Raw genomic sequence first — 21,966 nt, 5'->3', positions numbered from 1 at the left:
GTGGGGGACATTGCCATTCAAACCATTGCATTTTGGGCTTCCATTTACTATTGTTTCCTTCTATTTCTGTAAGGAATATCACTGGCATTTTTATTAGGATTGGATAGGATCTGTAGATTGTGTTTCATAGGATAGCTACATTCATAATATTGATTCTTAGTAGCTATGAGCATGGAAGAATTTCTGTCTTCTAGTGTCTTTCTTAATTTCTTTTTCAGTTTCAAAATTTTTAAAAGGTTTAATTGTAGAAATCTTTCATATCCTGGTTAGGTTTACTAAAAGGTCATTTTTCAGGTTATTGCAAAAAGAATTGTTTTCCTAAATTTTAAATTTGTTTTTTCCTACTTTGTTGAAGATATTTATCACTTCTAAAGGTTTTTTTTTGAGTCTTCTAGGTCTCTCATATGTAAAATCTTAGTATCTGCAAATAGACACATGCTCTGACTTGTTTTTCTGTTATATCCTTTGTATTTTCTCTGGTTTTATCAATTTAACTAAAATATCTAGTACTATAGCAAAAAAGAATAGACGAAATGGATATCCCAGTCTATTTCCTGATTTTAGTGTAAATGTCTTAAGCCCTACTTTGTCGCTGTAACAATAAGCAGCACACTTGTTGAGGGTATAGGTAACTGTTTATTGTAGAAATTACAAGAGAAAATGGGCAACCAAGGTGACTCAGTGCAGCTTTCACTACAGAACCAGAAGCTGAAAAGAGAGCGTGCATCTCTCCTGCATGGTCTTTTAATATCACCTCCATACATGCCTCTAGCCATGCCCAAAGGTGACATGGCCGGCTGTGTAGTTCACCGCTCTTTCATTACCACATCCGTATGCATCTCTAGTCATGCCCAAAGTGGGTGTGGTTAGCGGAACAATTCACTGCCCTATCACTATCACATTCGTATGAAACTCTAGCGTGCCACATAGCTAGCGGCGCAGTCCTAAAGTCTCTTCCTACAATTCCCCTTTTAGTCTAAAGAAGATATTCAAGCTTAAAACAAAACTAACTTGTGTCAATGAACGAAATGTCTCAAATATCTATCTCATCTAAACCAAAGCTTATCTGAAAAAAATATCCAAGTCTGAACACCTCCTTCCAATCCCAACCCTAAAATAACTGAAAACTAACAATAACAGGTGTAAACTATTCTGCAATATCAACAGTAGAGAAAGGGGGCATGGAATTCTCAAAACTACTTCCTGCTGAAAAGGGACAATGACAATCCCATGGGGACCTGTGGGAAGGAAAATGTTTGCATAACAAGAATCTTAAGTGAGTTAGACAGTCTCTGTTTGGCAAGAGATGCTTAATTGACGTTAATGACTAGAGTTCTACTGTTAATTGAAGCTCTTGTCTGAGCTCTGGCCAGATTGCAGAAGGTGCACTGTATCAATTCCTTGGTCTGGAATTGTGTCCCGAGTGATGTATTTCCAAGCCAGTCGATGATGTGGAGCAATTCAGATGCATCAAGTCGAATCAGGTAGAGTCGATGAAGTAGGGCCCCATTTTCTTTCCAAAGCAGTTGAAGATTGCTGTTAGGAAATCCCTTGTTCTCTGGAAAACTCAAACATTAATGTTAACAGAGAAATTTTTAACTTTTATATGTGTGCATGCTGGGAAAGGCAACAATAAGGAAGATAGTAAACATGAAGGAGATTAGACTTTCAGAAAAGGAACCGAGTATACACAGATGACAGTCCCTAATTTTGTTTTCTTCTGTCTTATATCAATGGCTTTTTGATATAACACAGAAATTCTTGATTTTATTTAAACAATATGCTTGAATTTAGAGTAGGAGAGCCAATACAACTCCAAATCCAGCTTTAATTAAATGAATGTGGACTAAAGCATATTAAGAAACAAACAGAAATGGGTATCATAAAAAACAATATAGAGAGATTTAGACTTTGATACCACACAGTGAGTTATCGTTTGTTTGCTGGTCGTTAGAGTAGCTATCCATTCTTCTTCAGGTATCCATACGTCCAGTATTTTTTTTTTTTTGCTGAGTTTTCCTGTGAAGACAAAAAACAAAACACTTCTCTTTTCTTTTATGAGGTCACTTTACCCATGGTAGAATATGACCTTGTAGATGAGCTGTAATCTTTCCTCCTCCTGAGATGTCTTCTGTTCAGAATTAATTTCGATGGAATCCAAAGCTTTTCTTCTCCTGTGGAAACAAAGGCAAAACCCCTTCCCCAATGTAACACATATCCTGGTTTCTAGACTGAGGTTATAACATCCTTGAAATACACTGGTTGGTTCAGTTCAGACATCTTCTCTGTAGTCCAGTGTCTTTCTGCAGTAGTTTGTCCTTTTTCATTAGCATTAAGAAAGTTCAACGTTAGTAAAGCATTATGTAACCTGTGTTTGGGAGTCTTTGTTCCCCCTGGCTGTTTATGAAGCATTTCTTTTAAGGTTCAGTTGGCTCTTTCAACAATTGCTTGTCCTGTGGGATTATAAGGTATACCAGTTACATGTTTTATATCATAATATTTGAAAAACTGTTCCAATTCACTGGAGACATATGCTGGAACATTGCCAGTTTTTATTTGTGCAGGTATACCCATAACAGCCATCACATCTAAGAGGTATGTGATAACAGAATCAGCCTTTTCAGAACTGAGGGCAGTAGCCCATTGGAAGCCTGAGAAAATGTCTACGGTATGGTGAACATATTTCAAAGTGGCAAATTCTGGAAAGTGAAAAACATCCATCTGCCAAATTTCATTCCTACAAATACCTTTGGGATTACTACCTGCTGTTAATGGAGTTTGATTGTAGAATGAGCAAGTGGGGCAGTTTTTTACTATTTCCTTGGCTTGTTGCCAGGTGATAGAAAAATCCTTCTTTAAACCTTTGCTGTTAATGTGGTGTTTCTTATGAAATTCTGGAGCTTCCAACATACTTCCTATTAATAAATGATTAATCTCATCATTGCCTTGTGCCAGAAGACCTGGCAGACCCGTATGGGATCTGATGTGTGTTATATATATAGGATGAGTTCTGTTTCTGATGGTTTCCTGTAATTGTAAAAACAATGAGGTTAATTCTGTGCCATCATGAACAAATTCTGTAGTCGCAATGTGCAAGACAACTTGCTCTGCATACTGAGAATCCGTGACTATATTGAGAGGCTCTATAAAGTTTAAGTACCATGAGAATGGTGTACAACTCTGCCTTTTATAAGAGCTTTGAACTACTTTACTTACATTTCCTGATTTGTGCCCTGCCTTACCTGATTTGTTTGCATCTGTGTAGAAGGTAAGAACTCCAGAAATAGGTGATTTTATCATGATATGTGGAAGAATCCAAATTGTTTTCTTTATGAATTTGATTCTCTCTGAATTGGGATAGTTGTTACTAAATGTTCACAAAAAGTTACTGTATGCCATTTGCCAATATTCGTCATCCTTCCATAAGGAGGAAATAATTCCATAAGGTACAATAATTTCTGCTGGGTCTTTTCCAGTCAGTTGACGAAGCCTTAACTTACCTTTTAATATCAAATCAGAGATCTTTTATTTATATGTTTTCAGTTTTTTATTTTGTTTATGTGGCAGAAATACCCATTCTAGGATGATGTTTTCCCTCTGCATTAAAATTCTTGAGGGGTATTCTCTAGATGGTAAAATAACCAGAATGCAGTCCAGTTTTGGTTCCACACGGTCCACATGTGCTTCTAATATTCTCTTTTCTACCTATTCTAATTACTTTTCAGCCTCAGCTGATAGTACTCATGGACTATTTACACCTTTGTCTCCTTTGAAGGCCATATTTTGGTTGTTTTAAATCATGCCCTTCTACTCCAATAATTGTCTGTATTTGAGAGATTTCTCCTAATAGTTTGTGAAGATCATCAAGAGTCTGGTAACCATCTCTTCTGATCTGTACCTTCTGCGGTCTAATTTTCTGTGAGTCTATTTTATAACCTAAATAATTAATAGAATCTCCTTTTTGTATTTTTTTCTGGGGCAATTTGTAATCCCCAGCAAGGCAAAGTTTCCTTTACTGCTTCAAACATCTTTTCCAAAGTACCTTTATTTGAACCCGACAGTAATATGTCATCCATATAATGATATATTTACAATTGTGGAAATTGTTTACAAATTATTTCCAGAGGTTTGTGCACAAAATACTGGCATAAAGTCAGGCTATTTAACATTCCTTGTGGCAACACTTTCCACTGAAATCTTCATACCGGTTGGGAATTATTATAGGTAGATACTGTGAAGCTAACTTTTCTCTGTCTTTTTCTTGTAATGGTATAGTGAAAAAGCACTATTACTATAATTGGCCGATTCTTAGGTACTAGAGAAGTTAGTGGCATCCAAGGTTGTAGAGAGCCCATAGGCTGAATTACCTTGTTGATGGCTCAGTAACCATTCTCCATTTCCCTGACTTCTTTTTGATAACAAAAATAGGTGAATTCAATGCACTAGTTGATTCTTCAATATGTCCAGCATATAGCTCTTCCTGAACTAACTTCTCCAAAGCCTCTAACTTCTCAGAGGTCATAGGCCATTGACCTACCCAGAAAGGTTCATCTGTTAGCTATTTTAAGGGTAGAGCTTTTAGTTGGTCTGTAGGTTTGGCACTAGCATCCTGTTTTTGTACAGCCTGTATGTTTGGAATCTGTTTTCTGTAATGCCTTACAATATTTTTTCTACCACCAAGTGTTTGTCTATGATTCATATCTGATACAGGAGGAATGTTAACCTGTGTATTCCAACCCCAGAGATTTATAGCAATATCTGCAACATATGGCTTCAATCTTCCTCTCTGTCATTCTGGCCCAATAAAGTCAATCCATCTAGTGCATTCCTTGATTCATTGTCTGCCTTTGCCACACCTCCTGCAGAGACCAGAAGGCTGAGGCCTTCTGTTGGAAGCATTCAATATTTCTAGGAATGCTTCATCTACAGTTCCTACTCAGATGTCCTATTTACCACAGTTAAAGCACTTAGCATTTTTATGTCTGTTGAAATTTTTGGAGATTGCCTCCCCTACCCAGGCCTCTATATCATCACAGTTAAGGCATTTGGCATCCTGGTGCTTCTTCAAACCTGTAGAAATTGCTTCATCTACCCAAACTCCTGTATCCTTACCTTTATATTCAAGGTTAGCTGTATATGGGACCCATTCCTCCAATGGTGCTGATCTTATTTTTGATGGTCAAAGTACCTGCTTGCATTGTGGATTTGCATTCTCATATGCCAAATATTCTATGAGGAGTCACCTAGATTCTGGATCTGTTACCTGTACTTCTACTGCTCTAGACAATCTTTCTAAAAATTCAGTGAACCTTTCCCTTGGACCCTCTACTACTTTGGTATAGGATTGCATTGTCTCTCCTGTTTCATAAACCTTATCCAAAGCATTCAAAGCAGCTGTGCAGCATAAAGACAATATGTGTTCATCATATGCAGCCTGAGCCTCTAGGTCAGCATAAGCACCCTCCCTAAGAATCTTGTCTTGGGGCACTTCATAGCCTTTCTTTAATCCCTGAATGTCTAGGGCTTCTGCCTCTTGTCTATATAAAGCTCTCCATTGTATTTGACATGAATTTTCGAACACCGCTGAGGCCAATTGGCTCCAATATCTAGGGGTCACTCTATTTGCAGTGGCCTATGATTTCAGGAGCTCCCTGACACAGGGAGAATGAAGACCATATGAAACAATGGCCTCCTTGATTCCCTTTAGGTCCTTCATCTGTATAGGTTCCCATTGATTAGAAACGAAGCCATTTGGGTGCTTCTTTGTTGCTGGTTTTTTGGTTACAGATACTGGGTACACCATAGGAGAGGGCATAACAACTTCAGGAGGTCTTCGTGGTGTCTGAGAGGTATAGGTAAAACTCTGTCATGACCTGTTGCTTGTATGTCTGATTTTAAAGTATCAGAGTGGATGTCTTCTGAGACCTGCAATCTATTTATCATTGTTTCTCTGAGCTCTTGAAGTTCTCGGCTCAAATAAATTTCCAAGGACATCATGGAATCATTCATTTTTTGCATTCATTATTTATATGTGATTCCAACCATTTAATATATCCATCCTTAGAAAGTATCTGAATAGAATGTAAACTACCTTCCAGAAATAATGTTCTATCAGCTAGTTTGTCATTGCTCTCAGACATGGAACAAATTTTTCCTGTTAGCATTTCAATCTTATGTTCCAATCTTTGTAGTTTGCTAGTGAAATCATCAAACACAGTACAGTTTTTTTTTTGGTTAAGTGTTTCAACATTACATTCTATTTTTTCTATTCTGTCTGTTGAATCAATAGATATGGAACACATTTTTCCTGAAAGTAATTCAGTTTTATGTTCTGTATCTTTAAACCTGTTTTTCAGATCTTCATTATCATTTTGAATATTCTGAATATTTTTTACCAAACCTTCCTTACTATCCTGCAAGGAATTTTCCATTTTCTGAATTCTTTGTACTAGTATTTCAAAACCGTCTTGTGATGACCATATATATAATCTGTATAAGTTTGTCATTTTTCCCTATTTTCGAACCATTTCTTTAGTAAAATTATATGGATTATCAAACTGATAACCACTATTGTAGGTAGAAAGTACCTTCCATGTAGGTCCCCAACCCTTTCCAAAATCCCATCTATATAAAAAACAAGAAAATTCTTAACGTCCTGTATTGTAATGTTATTCGCCATATGTATAGAGCAGTTAAGCTTATTAGCAGTGGATTTTTATTCAGGCGGAATTCAGCAGGCTTCCAGTAAAGGAGTACGTGACCGAGAGAGAAATCTTGGAAGACCACGGGAACCTTACCAGCAGGCGAATGCAGCAGCTTCTAAGTTGCTTGTTCCTGGTTGTGAGCAGTGGCAGGGGAGGCGGGAATCATGCCTTGCTGAGCAAAGTGGTGGGGAACTTAGCGATAGGAGAGCCCACTTGTGCCTGGAGCTGGCGGTGTTTGGGCTGAAGAGGAGCAGTCGCTCTCAGGGTGTCTTGATCCATGTTTCGAAACTCCTGACACCAATCTGTCGCTGTAACGATAAGCAGCACACTTGTTGAGGGTATAGGTAACTGTTTATTGTAGAAATTACTTACAATAGAAAACAGGCAACCAAGGTGACTCAGCACAGCTTTTGCCACAGAACCGGAGCTGAAAAGAGAGCATGCGTCTCTCCTGCACGGTCTCTTATTATCACCTCCATACATGCCTCTAGCAGTGCCCAAAGTGGACATGGCTAGCGTGTAGTTCACTGCTCTTTCATTACCACATCCGTATGTGCCTCTAGTGCATCGCATAGCTAGCAGCGCAGTCCCCAAATCTCTTCCTATACTACTTAATATAATGCAGGGTAGAGGTTTGTCAAATATAGCCTTTATTATGTTGGAAAATGTTTCTTCTATTTTAAGTTTCTTCAGAACTTTCAACACAAAAGAATGTTGGATTTCGTCAAAAAGATACACAGATGATCATGTGATTTCTGTCTTTGAGTCTATTTATGAAATATATAACATCTATTGATTTATATGTACTAAACCATCTCTGTATCCCTATAAGGAAGCCAGCTGGACTATGATAAATGACCTTTTTAATGGTATCTTGAGTTCAGTTTTTAAATATTGTATTAAGAATGTTTGTGTGCGTGTTCATCAAAGAAAGAGGACTGTAATTTTCTTTGGTGGTCACATTTTTATCTTTATCTTTGTGTGTGTGTGTGTGTGTGTGTGTGTGTGTGTGTGTGTGTGTGTGTGTGTGTGAGAGAGAGAGAGAGAGTAGCTTCATAAAAGGTTATTAGTTTCCTTCTTTTTCTGTTTCATAGAATAATTTGAGAAGCATTAGGGCTACTTTTAAATTGAGGATTAAGAAAAATTTGAAGATAGTCTATCTAGGCCTGGGCTGTTTTATTCAGGGGATATTTAATTACTGTTTAAATCTCTATTTTCATGGATATATTTAAATCTTTAATCTTATTTTGGTTTAATTTTGTTAGGTCATATACATGTACAACTTATTTATTTTTAAATATTTTCCCAGGTTAGCATAATGTAAGCTTTAAGGTAGGACCATTAGAACTTTTACATTTTTTAATGGCTTCCTCTTCCTTTTAAATTTTATTAATTTAGTTCCTCTCTGTTTGGTTTGGCTAAGGTTTTGTAATTTTTGTTTATTTTTTTCAAAGAGCTAACTCTTTGCTCCATTCGTTCTTTATATTGTTTCTATTTCATTAATTTATACCTGATTTTCATTTGTTTCTATTTACTGATTTATGATTTACCTTGTTCTTCTTTTTCTAGGGCTCCAAGCTATGTAAGTAAGCCATTTGTTTGAGATTTCTGACTTCTTATTGTAGACAGAACTATAAAACTCCCTTGGAATGCTTTCATTGTGTCCCATATCTTTTGTTACATTGTATTTTCATTTGATTCTAGGATTTTAAAAACTTCCTTCTTGATTTCCTTAATGATTGATTTATTACCTGGTAAGGTGTTGTTTAATCTCCATGAGTTTGCCTATGTTCTAGGGTTTCTCTTGGTTTATAGTCTTTTCCCATCTGAATCATATGGAATACAAGGAATTCTTCCAATTTGCTCTAACTGTTGAGATTGTTTTAATGTACTAATATACTATCAATTTTTGAAAAAGTTCTGTGAGTTTCTGAGAATAATTTATGTCATTCAGCATTTAGATGAAATGTTCTATAGATGTCTGTTAAGTTTATGATGTTATTTAATTCAGATATTTCTCTCTTTTACCTATCAATTGGTGAGAACCGGGTAGTAAAGCTACCTACTGTTTTTGTTCTTAATCAAGGTTAATTATTCAAAGATTAATCAAGGGCTATTCTTTGACTGTGGTATTATATGTTTCATAAAAAATGGGTACACCTGTGTTCAGAACTTTTTAGCTTCATAGTATCCTAAATTTATTAAATAAATTTGTTCTGAGGCATTTTCACACATGTGTAATGCACTGACCATGCTCACCTCCACTTTCCTATTACTCCCCTTCACCCCTCCTCCTCTCCACATGTCTCTCTTGAGTGTTCATAATGACTTGTTTTGTTTGTGACCTACTGAGACTAATTAGGACATCTTTGTGGCCATGAGTTTGAAGCTATATGCTGTAGCCTAGTGGTATCACCAGTGGCCACAAAACTAAAGACAGTGATTCCCCTCTTCCAGAATCAATTTCCAATAGTTCAGAGGTAAAGGGAAAGGTCCCATTTACTGACTGATAAGAGTTTGACTTGTGCAGGGCCAATTTATGTAACTATAGATACTGTGTTCCCCATCATTCATTGCAATGGAGGCTTTTGTCTATAAGAATAGGTATTTAGAAGACAATTCAGTGTTGTGTCATTTTTCCCTTAAATATTATTGATGAATTTTTCCCTTAATCAATATGGAGTTTTCATTTCTTCTTATTATTTTTGAAGTCTATTCTATTAGATATCAAAACAGAGATACCTGATTGTTCCCTCAGACTATTTGTTGAATGTTCGAAGTTATATATATAATTTTTTCTATATACATTGAACATTTATACGTGCATGACATATACTAAAAGAAGCATTGGTGGTATAGAGTTTGTAGCATGGAATGCCTTTTTCCATCATTTAACTCTAAGGTAGTGTCTGTTTTGTATTCAGATGTGTTTCTTAGAGACAAAAACATAGATGGCGCCTGCTTTATTTTCTAGATCTAATTTACCATTCTGAGTCTTTTGATTGGGGAATTGAGTCATAATATTCACAGTTACTCTTGGAAGTAACTTGTTCCTGTCATATTGTTCTTTTTTGTAGTGTTTGTTTTTATATCTCATCTTGATTAATTCTTATTTTAGTGGGGCTCATTCTTTCCTTGTGGTCTCATAATTTTGTTTTTCTCTTGAGGCGTCCTCTGTAAATCTAGCTTAGTGGTCATAAATTCCCTAACTCCTTTCCATGAATAGATCTTTTGCTATCATGAAAAATTTTTATTTTCCTTTAATCACAAATAGTTTTTCTGTGTGTCATAGTCAAGGTTGACAGTTGTTGTCTTTCATAACTTGAAAGGCATCATCCTAAGTCCTCATGACTTTTGAATTTTATGTCAGTTAAACTGCTGAGGGATCTACCTTTATATATGACTGTAAATACACTTTCCTTGTTTCGTATATTTAGTGTTTTAATTGTAATAATATGATGTGAGCTTTTTCTCTGGTTTTGTCTGTTTGGTGTCCTGAATGCCTCCTGTATTAAGATGAGCATCTTTTTTCCTAATTCTGGGAAATTTTCTATTATGATTCTTTATTTTTCTATTACTCTGTAAAAGGCTTCTGAGCCTTGAGGGGATTCTTCCTTGAATGTTATTATATGTAGACTTGATATTTTCAAAGTGTCACATATATCTTGGAATTACTACTCTTACTTTCTTATTATTTAATCTTTCTCTTCAGGTTCAGATCCCCTTCTTGATCCATTTTATTGGTGAGACTTATATAGATCTTAATTTGATAAATCATGCTTTTCATTCATGGCCTTTCACTTTGTTTTTCTTCAGTATTTCGATTCCTTAGTTGTTACATTTCTTGTATTACTTTTCTTATTTCATTCAGTTGTTCATTTGTAAATGTTCTCATTCAGGAGCTTATTTTCTTTTTCCATTTCTTTGAATATACAACTTTACTCCCTCTCACTAGGCACTAGTACTATAGAATTAGTAGTTCTCCCCCACCCTTCTTATGTATGTATGTATGTATGTGTGTGTGTGTGTGTGTGTGTGTGTGTGTGTGTGTTTCATATATGAAGTTATAGCATTGGGATTTATGAATTTGGTGGGTTTGCTTGTTTTTTATCTGGTTTTTCTTTTTAGTCTTTAGTGTCTCTATCTTTTTCTGACCATGTGAGTCTTTAATCTGCACGGCTAAGAGTAAAGCATGTTGGCTGACCCTGATTATTCCTTGGCTTTCTGAGAGTCTAGGCTTCATGGCAGAGTTTCTAGGTTCATGCCACCACTAAGAAGCATGCCAGCTGTTCATACACCATTTAACTGTTTTGTAGTAGGGAATTCGAAAAGAGCCCTGTGTTTCAGAAACAGCTGACCTGAACAAGGGGGAGCTCGTGGCCCCCAGATACCTGGGAAACCAGCATAAGACTGACCCACATCCCCTGAATGTATGTGTCACGAGGCCTGGGCAGTCTACAGGGCCTCTGGTAGTGGATCAGTATTTATCCCTAGTGTAGGATTGAACTTTGGGAGCCCATTTCACATAAAGGGATACTCTCTCAGCCTAGACACATTGGGGAGGATCTAGGCCCTGCTCCAAATGATGTGACAGACTTTGAAGATTCCCCATGGAAGGCTTCAGCCTCTCTGGGGAGCAGAAAGGGGTTGGGATAGGGGGCTGGTGGGGGACAGGGGAGAAGAGGAGGGAGAGGGAACAGGGATTGATATGTAAAATAATATTGTTTCTAATTTAAATAAAAAAGAGAGGAAAAAGAAAAAGATTTTTTTAAAAAGCCCTGTGATTTTGCTGCTAATGTTAAGTCAGGAAGTCTTTCTTTAAGGAGCTGTGCCTCCGCTTGCCTCTAGCAAACAGAGCCCACCTGAGAAAATGCTGCTACCAAGAAGCCATGCTTGTCTCTGTTCTGTTGTGTTTAGAATGCCCTTTTAAGCTTTTGTCAGGTTTTACGTGTAAATGGAGTTCTTAATTGGTCTAGATAGTAAAAAGCCTGAGTCAGATATAGAGGAAAATGCTAAGAGACCAGAGAGAAGGAGCCATGGCACACCTTAGTGTCTCAGCAGACAAGAGAGTGATTACTTGTTTCTTCCTGCTTATACCCTGTTTCTGCCCAGTCACCTCACTTCCTGTCTGTCTGTAGAGACCTCCAGACCTCTATGGTTAGTTGGTGGCAAGCTCCATTCTCTGACCCTCACACAGGCTTTATTTGTACAACAAGCAAAGTATCACCACAGAAGGGGTTGACTTAGAATTTCTTCAGCTATATTGTTTCAGTTAAAATATTTATAATGCTCACACGGGGCGTGACTGTGCTTTTGTTCAGTCCCACCTACTCAGCATCATTCATTTAGCATTCTGTCCTACACTAGGTAAGAAAGAGGACCTGTAGATAAATAAGAGAGTTCCCATCTTTGAGGCCCTTTAGATGCTTATAAGCTCTCTGCATATAGTGTGGTGGGAACTCACACCTGTGATAGAGCAGGTTTGGTTAGACCCAATCCTCAGGAGCTATCTCTGATCTCTTTTGCACATCTTCACTATGTTGGTATTTCTGCTAGTAAGTACAAGGACAGCCCCATGAAATGCAGAGTCTGACTTTGTTACCATTGGCTGTGTTACTGTTCTCTACTACTTTGTTTTTATTTTAGAAATCATCTTATTTTACATATCAATTCCCCATGTCCTCTCCCTCCCATCCTCCCATGCCCCCTACCAACTCTCCCAACCCACCCTCCACCCATTCCCACTCCCCAAGGATAGTGAAGCCCTCCATGGGGTGGCTGTGTTTGAATGTGTCCTTGTTGGTGGAGCCTAGAGGACCTCAAAGATGGGAACTCTCTTATTTATCTACAGGTCCTCTCTCTTACTTAGTGTAGGACAGGTGCTAAATGAATGATGCCGATCAGGTGGGACTGAGCAAAAGCATCAATAATTAAACATGACAATGAAACTTGATGGTTCAAAAACTGTAAAGGTTTTCAAGAAGAAATCAACACTATTATGTATTTTATCATTTTACTTATGACAAAAGTAGTCTCTCAGTGAAGTGCTAGATACAGCAAAAGGGAATGCTTGGAAACGAGTACAGAAGAGTCTGAAAGTTCCCCCCCCCCAGCTGTGTATTCTCCATCTTATCATTCTTTAGTCAACTCACAGTCCCACACATTACTTCCTCTGATCATTTCCAGAAGGAAAACCAGAACTTTTTTCAGCATTTAGTTTGCAATTTAGCCTTAAAATCTTATTTATGGGAGCATAATTTTGTTTAGAATAATCAGTTCTTACTAAAAACCACAGAGAAAAAGTGAATTGGCTCTGAATATGTGATGATTTAGTAACTGTCACATTGATAAAGGATACAGAATTCTTGGACATTTTGGTAAGTGTGCAACAGTCCAAGTCATCTGCCATAGGTTTATTGTGGTTGGAATGAGATGTGCCCCATATTCTCAGGCATCTAAATATTTGGCACCCATTTTGGGTAGGTTTAAGAGATATGGACTTGCTAGAAGAACTATGTTGTAGGGAGGGGGGCGGAGAAAAAGCTGTGTGCTATTTCTAGTGCACCCTCTACTTGATGCTTGTGGTTTGAGATGTAAACCTTCAGCTACCATGTCTACTGTCTACTGTTCCTGCTGTTATAGACCCAACCCTCTGGAACCACAAGCCAAAAATAAATCTTTTCTTCTATAAATTGTCTAGTTCATAGTGTTTTATCATAGCAATAGATAAGTAATTAATACAGAAGTTAATTAATACAGGAAGTGGGGTACTGCTGTGAAAAGCCCAACAATGTGGATTTTTTGGTTCTGTTTTGTTTTTTTGGAGAAATGTGGAAGACATTTGTACTTTGAACTAGAAAAGCTGTAAAGACTGTTAGTAGAGCTTAATGGACTGTCCTAGGAGCTTGGAACACAGTGTTGAGAGCAACATGGACCAGGGAGGACCAGCTCAAGAGGTTCTGAACTATTGTAGTATTTTAGTAAATAGCTACTTTCTGACCATGTCCTAAGAACTTGTCTGGGGATAGTTTTTAGAGGAATAGAATAGATTTTTGGTAAAGGAGATTTCAAAACACCCAACACTGAGTCTTGCACAGTTATTAGCAATCACTATGTTATAGCAGGTCAACCGGGAAAATAAACAAAATGAAACAAGTGGAGCATAAAGAAGTAGAAAATGGGCAATTTGGAGAGGAAAAGGACACTGGCAAGCTTAACACAGCACCTAATGAAGAAGTGCTGGAAGAGATCGCTAAGCACAGTAATGCCACCAAGGAGTAAAGGAATAGGTGCTGTCAGGCAAAGACCACCAGCAGCTAAGCTTCCAACTTGTGAAAACAAAATGTCTAAGGAATCTTATGCTCCAAGAAATGAACTACAAACTAAAGTTTCTGCAAATGTCATTCAGGGGTCCAGAGGTCTATCCCAAGTTGACAGCAGAATGTGGCAGTATCATCCACCAAGTGATAGTTTAGAATAATGATGACTACATGAAGAAAAGGGCCATAAAATATTCCTCCATTTTTATGGAAAGCCACTGAGGCCAGGAAATATGGAATAGGGCAGTCCCTGTCGCAAAGGCCTGAGATGTCAAGAAACTATGAAAGGCCATTGCAAAGAAGCTGTGATAGTTAGGCCTGGGTTATATTGGAGACTCTAAGATGTAAGAGGTGTCAGAATCATGAGATCTGCTAAGGAGAGTTGCGCATGGGGGAATGGAACCAACCTAAGTGTTATGTCTTACAGACAGCAAGGTTGGAAGACAGAATCATCTAAACCCTTTGACATCAGACATGGAGCTACAAGATTTGGAGTTTGCTTTGCTGGGCTGCTTTGGTCCAGTGTCTCCTCACTATGCTGCCATTCTCTCATTTGGAATGGAAATGTATATTCTGTGTCATTGTATGTTGGAAGAATGTGATTTGCTTTTTTCATTTTGTAAGAAATGTCTTGGGAGAGGCAGGCGGATCTCTGTGAGTTCGAGGCCAGCCTGGTCTACAAGAGCTAGTTCCAGGACAGCCTCCAAAGCCACAGAGAAACCCTGTCTCGAAAAACAAACAAACAAACAAACAAAAAAAACAAACAAACAAAAAAAAGAAATTGTCTTGGGTCTCAGAAGAGGCATTGGATTGGGGCTTTTAAACAGGGTCAAGACTGTGAAAGACTTTCAGGACTCTAAAACTTTTATTTTATTATTTATTTTTTGATACTTTTACAGCCTTTCAAATCATATATTTGAAACTGTAAAATCATAAACACCAACAAAATTGATAATAAGTCATATGTTTTTGGGAGTGGTACCTTCTTAAACCCAAAGGCAGTGTCTTGGTTTAATTTGACAGTTAAGCTATGAATCTCTTCATTCCATTTGTCTAGTGATTTACATAGCTCATAGTTTTTTTCTTTTATTGAAAATGAATTTTTTCTCATATAATATATTCTGATTATGTTTTCCCTTTCCTCTACTTCTCTCAATTCCTCCTCACCTCCCCAACCACACAGATCCATTCCCTTTCTTTCTCTCATTAGAAAACAAACAGGCTTATAAGGGATAATAATAAGATAAAACCAAACACATGGGAAAAGGACAAAACAAACAGAAGGCAAACAGCCCAAGAAAAAGGCATGAGAAAAAATTATAGACACAGAGATCCACTCATTCACCCACTCAAGAATCACATAAAAACACAATGTGTGTGTGTGTGTGTGTGTGTGTGTGTGTGTGTGTGTGGCTCAGTCTTCACAAGCTTATATGTGTCTAAGACCTTTTGATTAGGAAGCCTTGTTTCCTCGGTGTCCTCCATCCCCTCTTACATTCTTTCTGCCTCCTCTTCCACAGGGTTCTCTGAGCCCTGAGGTAGGGGCGGGGCTTTGATGGAGACATCTTTTTTAGGGCTGAGTGTTCCAATGTCTCTCTCACTCTCTGAACATTGTCGGGTTGTCTGGCTCTTGGTTTCTGTATGTTCTGTCTGATGCTGAAAGAAACTTTCCTGATGCTGCACCCACCATTATAGACCTCCACCTTCTGAAATTGTAACCCCAAATTAACACTTTCTTCTGAAAGAAGTGTTCATCTGTGTTTTATCACAGCAATAGAAAAGTTACTATCATACTTGACCTTTGCTTTCTATTGAAAAAAAGGGTCATATTTCAATGCCTTGTCTATTTCAAACTTGTCATATTTTCTAAGTGAATTTACTGAGGCAGAATGTCAGTACATGCTTCACTGGGACAAAACAAAAAACATGTTGATTTTGTTTGTTTTGTTTTGATTTGATTTTGAGACAGGGTTTCTCTGTGTAACAGCTTTGGCTGTCCTGAAACTCACTTTGTAGACCAGACTAGCCTTGAACTCACAGAGATCTGCTTGCCTCTTCCTCCCAATTGCTGAGATTAAAGGTGTGTGCCACCACACCCAGCTAAGAAACTTGTTGAAATAAATTTTAACTGAAACAATTTTCTGGACATATCAGAGAAGTTAACATATTTAAATCACTAAGAAAGTGTGCTGGCATAGACTAGAATAACTGAAAGTTCAGAGGTAGGCCAATTTAAGGGTTAGCATAGATAAGAGCATCCACTTGCTTTACCCTGGGTTTCTGTGGTGATTGGAATAAGAATGGTCCCCATTGACTCATATATTTGAACACTTGGTCCTTAGGTAGCAGAACTGTTTGGAAAGGATTAGGAGGTCTGGTCTCATTGGGGGAGGTGTGTCACTGGGGTGTGAGCTTTAGGATTTCAAAGAATCAAGCCATTTCTCATGCCTCTCACTTTGTGTCATGGTTGAATCTCAGGATATGAGTTCTCAGCTACTGCTCCAGAGCCATGCCTATCTGTTCACTGCTATACTTCCTGCCTTGATGGTCATGGACTCTAACTCTCTGGAACTGTAAACCCCAAATTTAATACTTTCTTTTATTAGTTACCTTGGTCAAGGTGTTTAGTCACAGCAACTGTAAAGTAACTAAGACAGTTTTCATTCTCTGAATATGCCATGTTAGCCTTCTCATTAAGATGGAATCAAGTGATTTCTGTAATTCTGAACCTCAAATCCACAAAAAAACAAGAATAACAACAACCACAACAAAAGCTGGTTTTTTTCCAGTGTTCTCTGTTGAGATGGAGAAAATGCTACCTAGAGGCTTTTTAAATGTCTTATTGCCACACCCGAACCAACCTCATCCATTAGACTATGTCATTCCATGAAACTGAGTTTAATACCACAGTCACAGGACTGCCCTGTAATTTAGAATCATGAAACAGTGAAACAGTGATCAGAGAGGACACCACACCATCATTGCGCCATGACTATATAGAAAACTCTCAAACAAAACTATAATGTTTTTAACTAAACTGAAGCTTCTTTGTTTAGAAATTACTCAAAATAACAGCAACAACAGATGAAATAGCAAAGAAGAGGAAACAACCTTGAATCTTATATTAAGATAAAGTTGGAACGGCAACATCAAGGGATTAACATGTGCTTTCTTAGATAGGTAAAACAGAGTCCCAGTTAGTGTCACTCTCCCAAAAGCCATATTTGCGATGCTGTGACAAGAAAAGAAGGTGTGACTGTCCAACAAGACTGCTGGTAGGGCACATAATAAACTGGTATGGGATTTGAGAGAGGTTGAAGAGTCAGACCAAGAATACACCCTGGGGTTTCTGAATGGAAGTTTTGAAGAATAAAACAGCATACAAATCCAAGAGAAACATTTAACAGTATAGCAACATCAGACAAACTTTTCTGTAATAAGTGACAATATTAAATCTACAAGTTGAAAAAAACATGGGGTGAGGGCTTCACTTATTGGCTTAGGACTTCCCAGAACTAATGAAGTCCTGGGTTTGATACTCAGCCCCTGTCAAAGCAAAAGCACAACAAAATACAGAAAGAAAAGCTTGACTGAGAAAAACATGGCGGGCTGGAAAGATGGCTCAGCCGTTAAAGGCTAGGCTCACAACCAAAAATATAAGAGAAAAACATGGCCCAAAATAACCAATACCAAGCTATATCTCAGTAAAGCTAGTCATCTTCAAGAACAGACAATGGATATTAGGGTTATTTACAGATAAATGTTCCAATAAGCGGAAACAAAGGTTAACTTTATGATTTCTTTCTGTAAGAAGTGACTCCGTATCAAAGTTTCTGTTCATGAATTTGGAACGTCTTAAGGAAGCAAGTTATTTGGTTTGCATGCAAGTCTCATCTACAATGTAAGCATGGCTATATTTGCGACTGGTGAAGAATTAGAAGTCATTCATATTAGTCAGCAATGTGGTGATTGGATTATTTTTATGGTTTGGAAACTCCCATGCTTTGCTTGAAATTGATTCATATGAAGTTACTTATGTTTAACACAAGAACAATCTATTTGTGTCAGATGAGCTGCTAACTATCAAAGACTACAATCTCTCCCTCAATCATCCAAAAGAAGGTTCTATCATACATACAAAAATCCCTAAACCCTATCTTAGTCATTCTGACACTCCTTTTGAACTTGAACTTGGAAAAAATTAATTCATAAATGTTGCCAGATGGTAAACTCTGGTTTGAAGATTTCATTATGGTTTTTGTTGTGCAGTAGTTATAAAATTATTTTTATTTCTATCCAAACACAACAGACTAGGTGTAATTATAGATAATGAAAGGAACATCTTGAGAGTGTGGGTTGCTCTACAAAATTCACACACAAGCTATGTGCCTGAGACACATTGCATTCATTATCCCTCTAATCTTAAATCCTATATTCTATCTGTTGACAAGTCTTGATAAAATCTCAGGTGCCTGCTATTTTCTACTCTAAACACAAAACAGGATTAAAAATAAACACCTATAGTAGTAGCAACAGCAGCGATAATATAGAAAGTAAATTTTTGTAAGGAAGCATTTAAGGTACTAGGAGGGTTCCTTCTCTCAAATGTAAGGATTTCCTCATATTTACATAATGTTCCCCCTATTTTGTTGTTCTTTGAGCTGATCCAAACTAACTGGTTTGGAATAAACTTGTTTTCCATAGATTTCTAGATCTACTCTTGAATAAAACTTACATAACACGTTTCTCCAAAATATAGCAAGGAACCCATCTGTGATGATATAAACCAATGATCAGAGAACAAAGACAAGCACCAGAACAGCACACAGCAGTTCCCCTCCCTGACCTCTTCCTGATGTATAGAATGACACCTGGGATCCCAAAGGACAACAGCAGATGCTTTGGACAACAGTTCTTTCTGGTTTCCTTTTCGTCTATCACCCTTTAGCAAGAACATCGCATGGAAGATGCCACCTGGACAGTAACATTTCCTACCAGTCAGCACTGTCTTTTACAGATTTTACCTTGTTCTCTAGAAGGATCATGACTACTAAAAGAAGGGGCAAGTTCTAAAGTTGGTAATGTTTTCTTACATTAACTACCTTGGGATCTAAATCTTACTTTGCCTTATAGGATGTGAAAGCAACAGAAGAAAGATAAAAGCATTAAAGTAGATTAAGAGATTAGAGAGGGCTGTAGAGATATTAGCCATCTAAGCAAGTACTAGATGAGACATATCCCCAGCCCTAGAAAAAGTTTTTTTGGTGTGTGTGTGTGTGTGTGTGTGTGTGTGTGTGTGTGTGTGTGTGTGATAGAATGTATTCAAAGTCATTGGATCACATCTGACAGATGTCTGATTGGTCCTGCTGTAGGTCATGGCATTCACTCCAGGTGCGAACGCAGACATGTCCTTGTCCTTGTCCCTAGGAGTGCCTCCACATCCCTGCTACATACACAGCCACCACCACCCCACACATACCCTGCAGCAACTTTTGCAGGAGCTCATCTCATCTCATTGTGTAGCAACTTATATTTGGGCTATGGGATATATTGACCCTGTCTCACCACCAAAAATATTGTTTTGAACTTTGTGGCAATGTTCTTTGAAAGCAGAACTCTCAGACAAGTTTCAGAGCTGTATTCCCAAGTCTTCAGTAGTCACAAACACTGCTGGGGCAAAGAGGTAGATAAGGTCCTCATCACATAGATGTAATCATCTCCATTTATCAAGGGAAAGCAAAAACAAAATGGGAAAACATCTTCAAAAATCCTACATCTGACCAAGGGCTGATCTCCAAAATATAGGAAGAACTCAATAAGCTAGTCACCAAAACACCAAATAATCCAATTACAAAGTGGGGTACAGAACTAAATAGAATTCTCAATAGAGGAGTCTAAAGTGACTGAAAGACACATAAGAAAGTGCTCAACATCCTTAGCCTTCAGGGAAATGCAAATCAAAACAACTCTGAGATACCATCTTGCACCTGTCAGAATTGCTAAAATCAAAAACACCAATGACAGTTTATACTGGAGAGGATATGGAGAAAGGGGAACACTCCTTCACTGTTGGTGGAGTGCAAACTTGTATAGCCCCTTTGGAAATCAGTATGGTGGTTCCTCAGGAAAATGGGAATCAGTCTACCTCAAGATGCAGCAATTCCACTCTTGGGGATATACCCAGGAGATGCACATTCATACACCAAAGACATCTATTCAACTATGTTCATAGTATCACTATTTGTAATAGCCAGAACCTGGAAGTAACCTAGATGCACCTCAACTGAAGAATGGATAAAGGAAATGTGGTACATTTACACAATGGAGTACTACTCAGAGGGGAAAAAATGGAGTCTTGAAATTTGCAGACAAATGAATGGAATTAGACAAAACATCCTGAGTAAGGTAACCCAGTCACAAAAAGACAAACATGGTATGTACTCAACTCATATATGAATATTAGCCATAAGCAAAGGATTACCAGCCTACAATCCACACCTCCAGAGAAGCTACGAAACAAGGAGGACCCTAAGAGAGTCATAGATAATCCCCCAGAGAAGGGGAAAGGGACAAGATCTCCTGAGCTAATTGGGAGCATGGGGGGAGGGGAGAGGGAGCTAAGAGAAAGAGAAGAAAAGAGGAGGGGAGAGGACATGAGGGATCAGGAAGGTTGAGTCGGGTGGAAGAATAGAGAAGAACAAGAAAAGAGATATCTTAATAGAGGGAGCCATTATAGGTTTAAAGAGAAATCTGGCACTAGGAGAAAATATCCAGAGATCTGCAAGGATGGCCCCAACTAACAATCTAAGCAATAGTGGAGAGGCTGCCTTCAATGCCCTTCTCTTATAATGAGATTGATGACTACCTTATATGCCACCCTAGAGTCTTCATTTAGTAGCTGATGGAAGCAGAGGCAGACACCCACAGCTAAGCACTGAGCCGAACTCCTGGTATCTAGTTGTAGAGAGGGAGGAGTGATGAGCAAAGGGGTCAAGACCAGGCTGATAAAACCCACAGAAACAACTGATCTGAACAAGTGGGAGCTCATGGATCCCAGACTGACAGCTAGGAAACCAGCATAGGACTGAACCAGGTCCTCTGGATGTGGGTGTCAGTTAGGAGGCCTGGGTGGTCCATGGGACCTCTGGTAGTGGAACAGTATTTATCCCTAGTGTACAAATGAACTTTGGGAGCTCATTCCCCATAGAGGATACTCTCTTAGTCTAGACACATGGTGGAAGGCCTAGGCCCTGCCCCAAATGATGTGACAGACTTTGATGATCCCCCATGAAAGGCCTCACCCTCCCTGGGGAGCAGAAGGGGGATGGGATGGGGGATTGATGAGGATCATGGGAGGATGGGAGGGAGAGGGAACTGGGATTGATATGTAAAGTAAGATTGTTTCTAATTTAAATAAAAAATGAGGGAAAAATAAATAAAAAATAGGAGACCTTGTCAATCATTTTTTTCAATGGTGGTTCCCAGTATCTTTTTCTTTGGAAAGAAAACCTCTGTATGAGTCCTTTGAACCAGAATAAAGTCATTTGTGACATTTATTTTAGTTTAATCAATATTACTAATCAGCTTGATAACAAGAAGACAATTGATCTTAGCGAAAACATGTATGGCATCTCCTTAATTACCCCATGGGAGACTCTTGATGTTAGCACCACTTGAAACTGCGGCTCCTTGCTTTAAGTTGCTACCTTACAAAACCTTTTTTGTCACCTATACCTATCTGACTCTTCCATTTTGCTAGAAAGCTTTGCATTACAAGCAAGTTAGATCTGTACCTTTTGTTTCTTTTACCTGTTTTTCGTGGTCAGCTTAATAGCTGAGTCTTGCCTATTCAAACTAATGTGTCTATCGATTGCTGATGTAAATTACTTCTTAACTGTCTGTTTCAAGATCTTTCTTCCTGCTCCTGGGTTCCCTTTCCTTAC

At 38.1% G+C, this 21,966-nt stretch overlaps 1 protein-coding gene across 1 annotated transcript in view; it reads right to left on the bottom strand.

Annotated features, from left to right (window-relative positions):
• Nucleotides 1-6,669: 6,669 nt before the first annotated feature.
• Spaca1 (sperm acrosome associated 1) overlaps nucleotides 6,670-21,966 on the bottom strand; it is a 37,442-nt gene continuing 22,145 nt past the window's right edge. Inside the window, exon 8 of the mRNA XM_005080832.3 lies at nucleotides 6,670-7,012. Within this exon, the coding sequence (XP_005080889.2) occupies nucleotides 6,898-7,012 (115 nt within the window). The 3' untranslated portion in view covers nucleotides 6,670-6,897. The remainder of the gene's footprint in view (nucleotides 7,013-21,966) is intronic.

The sequence above is a fragment of the Mesocricetus auratus genome, unplaced genomic scaffold (genome assembly GCF_017639785.1).
Source record: "Mesocricetus auratus isolate SY011 unplaced genomic scaffold, BCM_Maur_2.0 Super-Scaffold_6730, whole genome shotgun sequence".
Lineage (NCBI taxonomy): Eukaryota > Metazoa > Chordata > Mammalia > Rodentia > Cricetidae > Mesocricetus > Mesocricetus auratus.
This window is presented reverse-complemented; position numbering and strand designations above follow the sequence as displayed.